Source organism: Lasiodiplodia theobromae (genome assembly GCF_012971845.1).
Source record: "Lasiodiplodia theobromae strain AM2As chromosome Unknown scaffold_44, whole genome shotgun sequence".
NCBI lineage: Eukaryota > Fungi > Ascomycota > Dothideomycetes > Botryosphaeriales > Botryosphaeriaceae > Lasiodiplodia > Lasiodiplodia theobromae.
In genome coordinates, this window is record NW_023336524.1 from 272,384 (window position 1) to 285,188 (window position 12,805).

The 12,805-nt window shown below is 57.3% G+C and overlaps 4 protein-coding genes across 4 annotated transcripts; 2 read left to right on the forward strand and 2 right to left on the reverse strand.

Annotated features, from left to right (window-relative positions):
• Window positions 1-412: 412 nt before the first annotated feature.
• LTHEOB_11095 (Thiolase) lies at window positions 413-1,948 on the forward strand (the record flags this gene model as incomplete). The annotated part of the gene is made up of 2 exons (XM_035507813.1): window positions 413-912; window positions 1,033-1,948. 2 exons carry the CDS (start codon window positions 413-415, stop codon window positions 1,946-1,948), a joined length of 1,416 nt encoding a protein of 471 aa, XP_035366848.1.
• Window positions 1,949-4,524: 2,576 nt separating this feature from the next.
• LTHEOB_11096 (T-complex 11) lies at window positions 4,525-6,795 on the reverse strand (the record flags this gene model as incomplete). The annotated part of the gene is made up of 2 exons (XM_035507814.1): window positions 4,525-5,787; window positions 5,842-6,795. The coding sequence occupies 2 exons, from the start codon at window positions 6,793-6,795 to the stop codon at window positions 4,525-4,527; spliced, it is 2,217 nt and encodes a 738-aa protein (XP_035366849.1).
• Window positions 6,796-8,748: 1,953 nt separating this feature from the next.
• Window positions 8,749-10,671, reverse strand: LTHEOB_11097 (Glycosyl transferase family 1; the record flags this gene model as incomplete). Its single annotated transcript, XM_035507815.1, has 4 exons — window positions 8,749-8,945; window positions 9,005-10,070; window positions 10,120-10,255; window positions 10,307-10,671. The coding sequence occupies 4 exons, from the start codon at window positions 10,669-10,671 to the stop codon at window positions 8,749-8,751; spliced, it is 1,764 nt and encodes a 587-aa protein (XP_035366850.1).
• Window positions 10,672-11,225: 554 nt separating this feature from the next.
• Window positions 11,226-12,365, forward strand: LTHEOB_11098 (Mitochondrial export translocase protein; the record flags this gene model as incomplete). The annotated part of the gene is made up of 1 exon (XM_035507816.1): window positions 11,226-12,365. One exon carries the CDS (start codon window positions 11,226-11,228, stop codon window positions 12,363-12,365), a length of 1,140 nt encoding a protein of 379 aa, XP_035366851.1.
• Window positions 12,366-12,805: the final 440 nt, after the last annotated feature.

Consider the following 12,805-nt stretch of genomic DNA (forward strand, 5'->3'; position numbering starts at 1 on the left):
CTATTCTACGGAAGTGTCCATGACGTAACATTGATCAGGAGAGCAAACAGCAAAATAAGCAAGACCCTTGTCCTGAAGACGGCAATCGGTTATCATGATTACGGTCAGTAATTTCTGACACGGTGAATAGTAATAGGGGATGGGAACGGAAGATGGCGGGCCGAGATTGGCGGAGATCAGGCGTTGGGTGTGGTGGATGTGCGGGGACGGGAGGGGCGGTGACCTCGGCCTGTCGGTTGTCCCCACAAAGGCAGCTGGGGTAGGTAGCTCCAAGCTCCCTGCCGCGGCCCAGAGACCAGCTTTAAATCCACCGCCCAGCATTGATATTTCTCAGCTTACCTGAGCAGCGGGGCGTCTCATAAAGCTCATCGACTCTCCTCTCGACGTTCGACACAAGACAAGAACCGCAACCATGGGCAAAAAGCAAGGAACCAAGGAGGCGTGCTACGTGCTGGGCGTGGGCATGACCAAGTTCGTCAAGCCGCGGGGGAAGGTCGACTACAACGAGATGGGCTTCGAGGCGGGTATCAAGGCGCTGCTGGACGCGGGCATCAACTACGACGACGTTGACGTGGGCGTGGCGTGCTACTGCTACGGCGACAGCACCTCCGGCCAGCGCGTCTTCTACCAGTTCGGCATGACGCAGATCCCCATCTACAACGTCAACAACAACTGCAGCACCGGCAGCACCGGCCTGCACATGGGCCGCACCATGGTCTCGCACGGCGCCGCCGACGTCGCCATGGTCGTCGGCTTCGAGAAGATGTTCCCGGGCAGCTTGGGCACCTTCTTCCAGGACAGGACGAATCCGACGGCAACGACCAATTTGGTCATGAAGGAGACGAGGGGCATTACGAACGCCCCTGGTGCGGCGCAGCTGTTCGGGAATGCGGGGAGGGAGTACATGGAGAAGTACGTCTTTTTTGCGTTGATATATCGCCCCCACACCTTCACCCCGCCTTTCCCCAACTTCCTCTCAGAACGACCACCCCTTATCCGAATAGTTCTCACTCACTGACTCTCGACATGTAGGTACGGCGCCACCAAGTCCGACTTCGCCGAAATCGCGCGCGTCAACCACGAGCACAGCAAGCGCAACCCGTACTCGCAGTTCCAGGACGAGTACACGCTGGACCAGGTGATGGAGTCGCCGACGATCCACGACCCACTGACCAAGCTGCAGTGCTGCCCGACGTCGGACGGCGCGGCGGCGGCGGTGCTGGTGTCGCAGTCGTGGCTGGACGCGCACCCACAGCTCAAGGACCGCGCGATCCTCATGGCCGGCCAGGCGCTCGCCACCGACTCGCCCGCGCTGTTCAACAAGTCGGCCATCGAGCTGGTCGGCTACAGCATGAGCGCCGAGGCGGCGCGGCGCGCGCTCGACGAGGCCGGCGTGCGCGCCCAGGACGTGCGCCTGTGCGAGCTGCACGACTGCTTCTCGGCCAACGAGATGGTCACGCTGGACGCGCTGGGCCTGAGCGGCGGCGAGGGCAAGGCGCACGAGATGGTGCGCAACGGCGACATCACGTACGGCGGCCGCTGCGTCGTCAACCCCAGCGGCGGCCTCATCTCAAAGGGCCACCCCCTCGGCGCCACCGGCATCGCCCAATGCGCCGAGCTCGTCTGGCACCTCAGGGGCTGGGCTAACAACCGCCTCGTCCCGCCTGCGAAGGGCAGCAGTGCGGGGCAGAAGGGCGTCGACGTCGCGCTGCAGCACAACTTGGGCCTCGGCGGCGCGTGCGTCTGCACCGTGTACAAGCGCGCGGACGGGAAGGTCGGCACCGAGGTCAGCAGCGAGGAGGTCGGCAGGAGGAACGGGCTGGGGTACAATCCCGCCGTCGAGGCCAAGGGCTTCACCCGCGAGCAGGCGGACAAGGTCAGGAGCAAGAAGGGAAGGAGTGATTGGGCGCTGCAGGATACGTTCAAGAAGGTTGAGGCGAGGTTTTGATTTCGCATTCTCCTTTTATTTTCTGGTTTCTATCATTGCTGGTTTTTCATTGAGCGTTTTGGTGGAGCGTATTGGGCTGCATGATGTCGTCTTGGAGGAAGTGGGAAAAGCTGGAATGAGATTTGATCATGAATCGAGTCATGGAAGTTTGTGATCGGAGTGTGAAAATGTGATGAATGATAATCCAGATCTCAAATTGATGCGGATATAAGTCTGTGCCGCATTTGATCTGCATATAAATGATGACGGAGTCGATGTACGACGACTGGGTGGACGGTCGTCATCACTTCAAACCACCTCAGCAATACATCACCATTACTATCTATTCTCTCTGTCACTAATATCGCACTACTAATATTTCACTACTCGAAAGGTCAAACCCATAAGAGAGATGATCCTAAGTTTCATTTTGCTGAGATTGGCCAACGACCCTACCGTCCGTGAATTGCGCATCAATCAACCTACGTCGCCGTCGAATCCTGGAACATGCTATCATACTTCTCACTCCAACAGGGATAATAAACCATTTTTGTCACTCTAATTGGGCCTTTGACTTTCGGTCTATTGCAATCCATCGCTGCTCTTATTATCCAAAGAGGAGTCTAGATACCACCGTTGTATGTCATCCTGATGCGCCACATCAGCAAAATTCCCCACCTACTAGCAGCGGCTAGTAGCAGCTAATAGCAGCAGTCAGAGCCAGTAAGGGCTGGATACAGGTATATCAGCAAAGCGGCAATTTAGTTGGCGTTTACACTGCAAGGGGCTATCGAAGTTGCCAGAGTGGTACGCATAATCTCTCCAGTCAGTACTACATGCCGCGGCCAGCGCCTCCGGCTCATCCAGTGCATTTGGCGCACCCAGTGCATTAAGTGCGACCAGCGCCGTCTGCTTATCCAGTACTGGTAGCCGTTAGTTTTGTTGGCACTGTCTGATAAGCCAGTGCAATGAGTGGAGCCGGCGCCATCTAAGGCACTGGAAGTGCTGCCGTGTGTTCCAGCTATTCTTCCACCACAGTTCCCATCCGAGCCAGACCAAGGAACCTCTTGAGATTCGAAACCCCCCAGCAAACTCAGGCCGGGGATCCTCCCAACTCCGTGCCCGCCCAACCTGCCCAATATGTGCAACCAAGTCTTGGGATAACTACATTTTCCGAAGCATATGATGATCACACTCTTACTGCCCTATGATGGGCCCGAGGAATAACAAGGCACCAACCGTCCTATGAAAGTGCCACAAGTGTCCGCACATGAAGATACTTGGCATGAAAAGAATGGCTCATGGTCACCTCATGTCTACTTGCAAAGGGCCGTCTACCGCTGGGATCGACGTTTATTGAGTGAAGATACCAGGAGTACCAACGTACCCTGAAAATGGCACGTCACCCTGTAACTGCATCCGTTGCAGAGACGAGCGAATCAAGAGCCTACATCTTCTTCCGCTTCGAATGAGCGTCCCGAGACTACCCCATCATAATCGAGTTTGTGGGTATCATTATCAAAATGATGCTTTATGGTTCTCTCTCGAACCCAGGTTTATTTCTGATTTCTTCTTGGACCAACCTGCTACTTTCTCTTCATATGTCGATTTTCGAACATGTAATTATAAGCGGTTCTTGACATTCGAGAATCAATAACATGCATCATGGACGGAATTTAAAAAAATGCTATTACTTTTATCAACGATTCGTATACCCCTATAACAGACCTTTCCACTTGAACAAGCATTTCCGATAATAATGACGCAATAAAAAATAATCAAAACCCCAAGCCGCAATGCAATCCTGTCGCCATACAAAAAAACAAACACGAACTAAAAACAGTAAACAAGCGGCCATGATACAGATAAAAGAATTCAGAGGACAAAAGGACGCCGCCCCGTGAAACCGAAAGTGAAAAAAGAAGCAAACCCTGGATCCTCAACTATCAATAAGAAAAGGGGCTCGTGTACAGAGGGTAACAAAAAAGATATATAAGAATAGGATCTAATAAAAGGCGGGGCAAACAAAACGAGACTCGGGGTATACAATGCCGCTAGAAACAATAGGACGCCTGCAAAGTAAAAGAACTAGAAGGCAACTGCGACACCAAAAACAAAAAGTAAGTATAGACAGAGCAGAGAGAAACTGTGACGCCCAGCCCTACGAAAACGAGAACCCCCATCCGTGATAAAGCGGGGGAGGGGAGGATGATCTCAGCGAGATCAGTATCCGCCGTGACATGAAGAGGGAGAGCATTACAAAAGATCTTGCCGATCCACAAATTCGCCGTTACATAAGAATACAAATGAAAGAGGCGTCTTTGAGAAGGGCGAAGGAAAACACATGAAGACATGTTGATGGTCTTCGATAGTGTGTAGAGAGAGATGTAATGAAACTCGTCACTGCCGCAGCGGCGACATGGTATTGGGATGGAAATACCCCATCAATGATGACTTCGACCTTGCGAAGCGTTAAACAGCTCCGCTGTCGAGAGAAAATAAAGGAAAAAGGGAGGAATGGTGACCACTCCTAAGCAGAACGGGGAGCAGGGAGAGCCTCACGATCATTGAATACGTATTAATATTAATCCTTTGGATTAACGCTGTCGGTAGACCAACCGTTCCAAGCCGCCAGTGGCGCTACCGCTACCCTGGTCCTCTGGCTGTTCGTTGGAACCTCCCTGCTGGCTGGGCGGTGCTGAGAGTGCTGCAGCACCTGGTTCGGCGGAGCTGGTGGTTGGAGGGCGCCTTTCATTGGCACTGCTCCATCTCCGGGCGCGTTGTGGGGGTAAATTTTGTTGTTGGTGAGAGTGCTGTTCTTCCGGGTCCGGACTGCTTTGTGCGCTGGGCGTCCCAAAGCCATCGTCGGCCCAGGACGCTGCAGAAGCATTGATGTCGAATAGGGTTGCCGTAGAGGAAAGCGAAGAGGATGTTGATGGCTCGGGGATAGGATTCCGCATAAGAGTAGTGAATGCGGTAGTCTGCGAGTAGACAATATTGCCCCAGATGCGCCAGTGAAGAACGGCGATGTGTGTGATGCGGCGAGCGATGTCGTCGAGATATTCGGCTTCCGGGCCTTGAGGCTCTTCTTGATTCGAGATGGAGCAGACCGTGGAAGCGGTAGGAGAGGTGATCAAGGCGTTGAATATGTCGACAGGGGATGAAGAGGCGAATGATTCGGTGCTTTTCATCACACGGGCTGCTAGGGACTCGCGCATAGCGCTGGCTTGCTCGTGGAAGACCATGCCGAATTCTGGACGGATGAGGTGCCGGAGCCGCTCAGCGGTTGCGTCAACGAGCTCAGCATTGTAGTTCGTTTCGGCCCCGCAGAGGGAGAGAGCATGGCGAACAATTTCCAGAGAGATATTATCTATGTTAACGAGCCAGTGCTGATTGCTGCTTGTGCCCGCGACCTCATTGACGACGACAATGGCAGATACGGCTTCTCGCAGTGCTTGCACGTGGTTGTCAGGCACCGATCTTGCAAAACCAATCCTTCTTAGCAGAGATTTGAACGTGTCGGTGGCCACACCAAGGTACACCTGATCACGGAACTCGGCCCTCAGGACACGTAGGCGGTCGAAGTCCAAATAAAACGTCTCCGGGAACGAGCCTTGGCGATCAGAAGAGGTCAACAATGACAGCAGGCCACGGACAATCACTCTCAAGCCCCGGTCCTTAGCGTTGCGATCGGCAGGTATACTACGGCAAGTGATTGCGTGTTGAGCAAACCAGCATTGTGACCTCTCGACCAGGATGCGTCGCCTTGCAATTCTGTCCAAATGATACTTTTGCTCGAAGTTGATGGTATCCTCGATAAGCAAGGCGCGGAGATGGCGGATTTGGTGGTTGGCAACGTCCTTGATGATGAAGTGTCAGCAAGGCGGGTGACGTGTCAAGGGATCTTCACTTACCAGCTTCATGGCTTCCAGGATCCCCAAAAGTTCTCTCAACCCGTTGACCAACGATCTACCACTGCCACCTCTTGTGCCCAGGTCGATTTGCTCCACCATCTTATCCACCCATTCGTCGCGCACGGGAGCGCAGTGTGCCTTCAGCAGGTGCGAGAGCCATTTGGCCACGCTGACCAGGTCGCAAACCCCCTTCTCGATCTGTTGCATGAGCATTTTTGTGTCCAACTGTTCGTCCACCCTCGACTGATCCCTCTCTGGCACCAAGCTCTTGATGATGTCTCTGATAGTGTCGAACATGGGCGGTATGCGCCTCTGGGCAATCTGAATAACGCGCGGCCACGTCGCGCCCTTGCGCAGCGTCACCGACGGGGCGCCGTTGAAGAGGAACGTGTAGAGCTCCAACTCGGCAGCCAATGCGTTCCAATACTCTTCCGCCGTCTTCAGCTTGAACTTGCCTTTTGCGCCATCGAAGTTTGGCCTAAAGTGGAGCTCGCGGTCGAAGTTGACGTCGTGGCGCAGCTTCGGGTTGTTGATGATGGCGCCAATGTCGAGCTCGCTCAGCGAATGCTTGGTGATGGGCGGATGCGAGGTGGCGTGGGCGAAGCTGTGTGCGAGACGGGTACCCTTGCTGCTCCCTCCGGTCGACATCTCGATCCACTGGCACAGGTCCGACAGGATGTCGGCGTCGGTGACGTGGGCCTTATCGGCCTCCAGCGCGATGGCCTTTCGTGCTTCCTTTTCCTGCTCTTCATCGCAGAAACCCTCCTCCCGGAACTCGGAGCCGCTTCTCTTCCTCCGCACGTTCATCAGCTCGGGCCGACGGTGGTAGGTCTCGCCGGCGGGCGGTTGGGCGGGGACACGGGCCGCGGTGGACGAGTAGCGCAGCGAGGTCTGGTCGGAGGAGTCGCTGATGTAGGAGCCGCGACGCGACTTGTCCTGGGTTTGAGAGGCCATGGCGGACGGTGGGCGAGCCGGGTTGGTTCCTTGCCGTTCTAGCCCCTTCGGGTAATTCGCAGTCATGAGGTGGTGGCAGCAAGCTCGATGGCGGCAGCTTGGGGGGGTGATAAGTGCGGCGGTGAGGGCGGCGCAATAAAGGACGGCAGGGTGGAGACTGAGACGGGTCAGCGGTGGACTCACACAGGTGACTAAAAGGCGGTTTGTCGGACACAAGCTGGCTTGAGACTCAAGGGACGTTGAGTACGTGTTCGGCCACGGAAGGCTGCATGAACGCAGGCAAACCCGTGCTCCGAGTCAGGAAACGGGCAGGGAAATGGATACCTTCACATGTACACATGCCCGTGGGGGAGGCCTGTTGCGGACATGGCTTGGGGATAAAGGCAGTGGTGAGGAATGATGCAGGTACCACGGGGATCGGCGGCTGCTTGCGGCGGGCTGGGCTTGGGGTTTAAGGTGCTGGGCCAGAAGGGAGCGGAGCGGGCGGATACAATTCAGTTGTTTTGCATCACGTCGTGCCCAGAGCGAGGCGTGGAATTCAGCGTAGATGACTCGTTCCCTCATGCAAGGATCCCAAGCATCCGCGCGTTGAGGCGGCGCACCCTCGAATGCCGGTGGGTGGTGTGCTTATGCGGGAGGCGACGGCGGACAGCTGCTGGCGGCTGGGGGAGCAGGGCGTCGTCGTTCAGGGCGGCCAAGCAGAGGCGCCCTGAGAGCCAGGACACGATGTTGGTCTAATGCTCGTTTCGCGCCGCCCCAAGCCCAGCGTCGCAATCGCCGCTCACCGCCTCACCACCACGCGCAGCCACCGGCCGGCAGCGGCACACGCGTGGTCCCAGCCGCGGCAGTCCACACAAAGCGCGCCCGCGCCGCGCTGCGTGCCTGGCCGCGCGACAAGCGAGATGATCGCGGCCGACAGCCCGCCTTGCATGGCCGCCTCATTTTTGCGCCGCCAAAGACCGCCTCGCCGCGCTCGTTCCGACCAAGAAGCTTGTTTCCCTGGCCCGCCGCCGCCTGCGGCCGACTCGCTGCTTTGTAAATACCGCCCGCCCGCGTGCGACCAGCCCGTCTGCTCTTCCTCCTCCTCCAGCCCCTTTGCGCCTACATACAATATGCGCGGCAATATAGCGGTGGACCGACCGGTCAGCACCCAGACGCAGCAGCTGTGGGCTCGCGCCTTGCTGGCAGTGGGTATCCGGCGAGTCTCTCGCGGCTGGCTGCCGCTGGCGCAAACGACTCGCAGCGGTGGCCGGGGCGTGACGTCGGTTCGTGGTGCCGGGCGGGGGTTTGGCTGCCCTCGTGGTCATTCATCATCGTCGTGTGTGTGTCGTGGAAGGAAAAAAAAAGACGTTGTCTCGTCAATGCGGAAGGTGCGGCGATCATGCTCGAGCAAGCGGCCGATCCGATCCCCACGTCCTCTGGGCCGGGCGAGCTACGCTTCACCCCGTTGCTTTTTGGAGTGGAGTCGGCTAGCACGTAATCATATAGCAGCTCTGGTGAGGCTGGAGCCCACCTCAACCCACCGGCCCAGCCTTGCCTAGGCGGATCGCCGCTGTCTCGCCGTGCCACCGGTGCAAGATACAGATCCCCCATCGCCATTGGAGCAGCGTCTGCCAATCCCGTATGCACCGCCCGCCGAACTCGTCCTAGGGCTGAGGCCAAAACACCATGAGTCGCGTCCACACGCCGCCATCCTTGCCTGCTACATACACACATGCATGCACACGCTTCGAACCATCACACTGCACGCATCCGACCGTTGTTGTGGAAATTGTCCGCCTTCTTCAAGGGATGGCCGAATCCGGGCGTCCGGAGTCAAAGTACATCTAATTCCTCTGTCCGCATGCTGTCGTACTCAAAAAGCATTTCGCGCTAGCCATTGGCTGCACCGCCGCCACTCTAGGGGTGCGTGGATTCCCGTCCTTGCAGCATGCACACAATGCCATTCTGCCCTCAATTCGGGTGCAATGTGCGCTGCAGCTCGACCAACCTGCTCATCTGCACGAGCCATTTGCTCGCAAACACTTCTTCCGTGAAACGGCCTGCGCTGCGCCGAGCCCTCTGCCGCATTTCCAGCGTCTCCTGCTCCGACAGCGAGAGCGCCTGCCGGAAGCCTTCGGCGAACTGTGCTGCCGTCGTTGCATGGAACCCTGGCGAGAGCGAGTTAGCAAACATGCCCGTGTCACACGGAATGGCGAATTTCGCGCACCTGTTGGCTTGCCGTCAATCTCGACCACAATGTCCAGCTTGGGCCCTCCGCTGTCGTTGACGACGCTGATCAGCCCGGCCGCCTGGTACTCGACCACGCCGATGCCAAAATGCTCATTCCACATGCCGTTGACGCCGATGCTCGCGCGTCGTAACCAGGAGAGAATCTGCGGCCATGTGGCGTCGCAAATGAACTCGACCGATTCCTTGACCCGCAGCTCGTGCGCCAGGAGACGCAGGTTGTAGACGCGCGTAGCGTCCTCAGGGTTACGCACCGATCCAATCAGCACCAATTTCGGCCTCTGCTTTTCCTCCGAATTCTTCGGCCAGGAATTGAGCAGCTCCGCGAAAGCATGCAGGATCAGCTGGTGGTTCTTCTCCGGCCGGAACTGAGCAATGTAGAGCAAGTAAGGTCCCCTCTCCGCCTCGGTCGCCTCCGAGACCTCGATCTGCTCGGTCACTTCCTCCACGGCAACCGGCGGGAAGTTGACCTCGATGGGATAGGATTCGTGATCGGTGGGCAGACCCTTGCGTGAAAGCACGAACGAGAGCACGAGCGAGTCGAAGCACTGGACGCGCTTCGGCCTGGGCCCCCAGAGCTTCTGGACGTGATCTTGCGTCCACGTCGAGTTGGTCATGACAACGTCGACGAAGCTGCCCACGTAGCTGTATAGCCTTGCAAAGAGGATCCAGTACCATTTCTTCAGCTTGCCCTTGACCCCGCGCCCCGCGCCTGCGTTCACGCCTCGCGTCTGGCCCTCCTTCTCCTCCGGCGAGGCGTCCAAGGAACCCAGCATGTCGGTGGAGATGGTCGGGTAGTGGACATAGGCGCCCGTGGGGACCAATGGGAAGTAGAATTTCGACAGGGCGAGCGCGAAGGCGTAACCCATCGTGTCGACGAAGATATCTGGCACAAGGAGATTAAAGGCATCGTGAGCAAGGATCAAAGAGCCAAGCGATTGTCCTAAAAGAGTGAAGTGAGGCCATGTGCTGCTCAATACGTAATGGCGGGTGCTGAGATAGAGAAATGCTATCGTCGGGGGGTGGAGCTGGATGTTGAAGCGGTCCTTGGCGCCATCAGCACGTGGGGCTACATCGAGGCGGGGAACGAAGTACCTCGACTTTCTGGATGATGGTGGCCTTGTCGACGTCGTGATCGCCCGTGTAGACGACGCAGACGGCGCGGGGCCAGCGCTTCTGGGTTGCGCGGATGGCGGCCCAGAGCACTCGTTCACCACCGCCTCCGGCGTTGCTGTTGCTGCCGTGAGCGTGGGCCCGGTGCTTGTAGCCCTGCGGAGCTTACCAGAATGGATGGAAGAAGCCGACTACCCCCTGCCAGTCCTTGTCTTGTTGGTCGCCAGGCGTGGAGGAGCCGGACGAGCGGCTTCCAACCTTCTCCCAGTCCTCATCCTCAGTCTTCTTGCGGCTTGCGCTGAAGTCCTTCTCGTCCTGTTCGGCGCGGGCCAGCAGAGCCTCCCGCCGCTGCTGCGTCCTGGCGCGGATGTTCTTGCCTATGGCGATGCCCGACAGGCGCACGAGAAGCGGCACGAGGCGGATGACGAGGTAGAGAAAGGTGCAGAGCTTGGCGGCGGTTGCGCTGGAGGCCGAGTCGGACGTCAGGATGAAGGGCACGACGGCGAGCGTTGCGGCGGCGATGGGGAGCAGCATGGCTGTGGTTCACCGTCGCATCCGGGCGGGCAGGGTCGGGGTTGGCACCATCGAATGGCGTTCTAGCCGGTCGCGTCGGAGGAGGTGGAGGTAAGGTGTTCAGAGAGCGCGCGGCATCATGTGCTGTGGCTCAAGCTTCTACTCATCGTCAACGCGTCACACTCCGCGCCCAACTGCCACCGGACGAAACGCAAGCGCCTGCCGGTCGCCGCTCTGCTCAACTGTGTCCCGTCCGCCGGCTTTCGTTTTCCCCCGTTCTGCACCGAGCTGCCTCGTCGGTGCGTCGGTGCAGTTTCAGGCTGCGGATACGACGGCGCGATACCTTTGCAGACCCTCTGCTCGGACTGTTAGGACTCACCTGGGGCAGTGGAATTGGCAAGAAAACACGTGTGAACGGGAGCAAACCGCGCGTCGGAGACGACTGGCGATCGGGATGCCGAGAGGTCGCTCACTCGGGCCGAGCCGCGTTCGTGAAAGCACGTCTGCCGACTCGTCGTTTCTCTGTTCTTTCCCACCTCTGCTCTGCTGCCCACGACCACGCTCCTGCTGTCGCCATGCATCCGCGCTGCACCGCACCAAGGCTTGCTGCCCGCTCTCTCCGCGGCCTTACGCCCCGTTTCGGCGCCCACCTCCACCGCAATGCCCCGGCGCGCCCTCTAAACCCGTCTCAAGCGCGCTGCATGTCCATGGCCAACACCTATACAGAGACGCTCGCAGGGAATCCGGAGCCGCTTGCAGAGAACATATTGAACTTATCGTGGGGGCTCCTCGAAATCCTGCACAACTGCGGCCTGTCCTGGGCTGTCGCCCTTCCCGCCAGCGCTGTTGTCATTCGCGCCTGCATTATCATGCCGTTATTCCAAATCCCCTCCCGGAAAGCTCAACAGACTACCGCCTCGCTCCTACCGCTCACCCGCGCATTCCATATCGTCAAGAAGCACAGCGCCCACATGGCACATTACAGCAAGGGCCCTCGAGTAGCCCAAGCAGTAACCATCAGGAGTGTGGCCAAATACAACCACCAGATTAGGAAGCGCTGGGGATCGCAACGTTGGAAGCAAATGCTACCATTCTGCGGTCTACCTGTCTTCATTTCTATGGCCGAGGTCATACGGAGAATGGTGGGCACCAGGAGCGGCTTGTGGGGTTTGGTATTTGGTTCCGGATCTTATGCGGCCCCTAAGGCTTCCGAGCAAGTCAGCGACGCAGTCACCACGGACGGCGTTACTGATGCATTGGAGAGTGTTGCTGAGTGGAAGGGCACGACGTCTCTCCCAAGCTCGGTGCCCGAGACACTCAGCAATTGGCTGGAGCCGTCAATGGCGGCAGAAGGGATGCTCTGGTTTCCCAACCTTATGCTCCCGGACCCCTGCATGATCCTTCCTTTCGCCGTCTCCGGGCTCACTATGGCGTCGATTTACGCTGGCTCCAAGGCTCCGCATAAAGGACATGAGAAACCATCCTTTTTCATTTTCAAGCGCGTCCTGATGACATTGGCGCTGGCTATTGGTCCCATGACGCTGAACTTACCCTCTGGTATCCTTCTTTACTGGTGCGCAAGTACCTCATGCGCCTGGTTGTCTCACATATATTTGGACCGTTTCTACCCGGTGCGGATGCCGCCTACGCCTTGCAAACGCTCCATTCCGTACTATCCGAAGAAGGACATCGAGAAGATGCGGCAGCAGCGTTGAAGAAACAAACCGTCGAAACATGGAGTGCAAGGTCCGTGTTTTCTCTTCATCGGTTCCCGCAGCTCTGAAGGTCTGCAACTCAACCCCGCACTGAAATTCGTGGCTGTCATAAGTTCACACGGCATATTTGTCAAAGAGACACTGTAACAGCAGACAAGACCCTACAAAAAGAGTAGTTTCATACCCCAAGGATTTTGCGCGGGAGATGCTTTCCAGCTGGCAATCTGGTGGCCTTGGTTGCATATCAGCTTTTTCCTACAACATAGTTCTCAGTGCTTTCAAGTCCCAAAATGATGCGGAAGAGCAGCAATGGGGTAAAGTGCAGTATGTTTTATTAGCCTGTCACATGCTTTGACTCTCGAAGTTGGAAACGAAGGCAGGTATTTTGCCCGCCATGAACAATTTCCATATGCATTCAGGTGATGTAGAATCATGAGAAA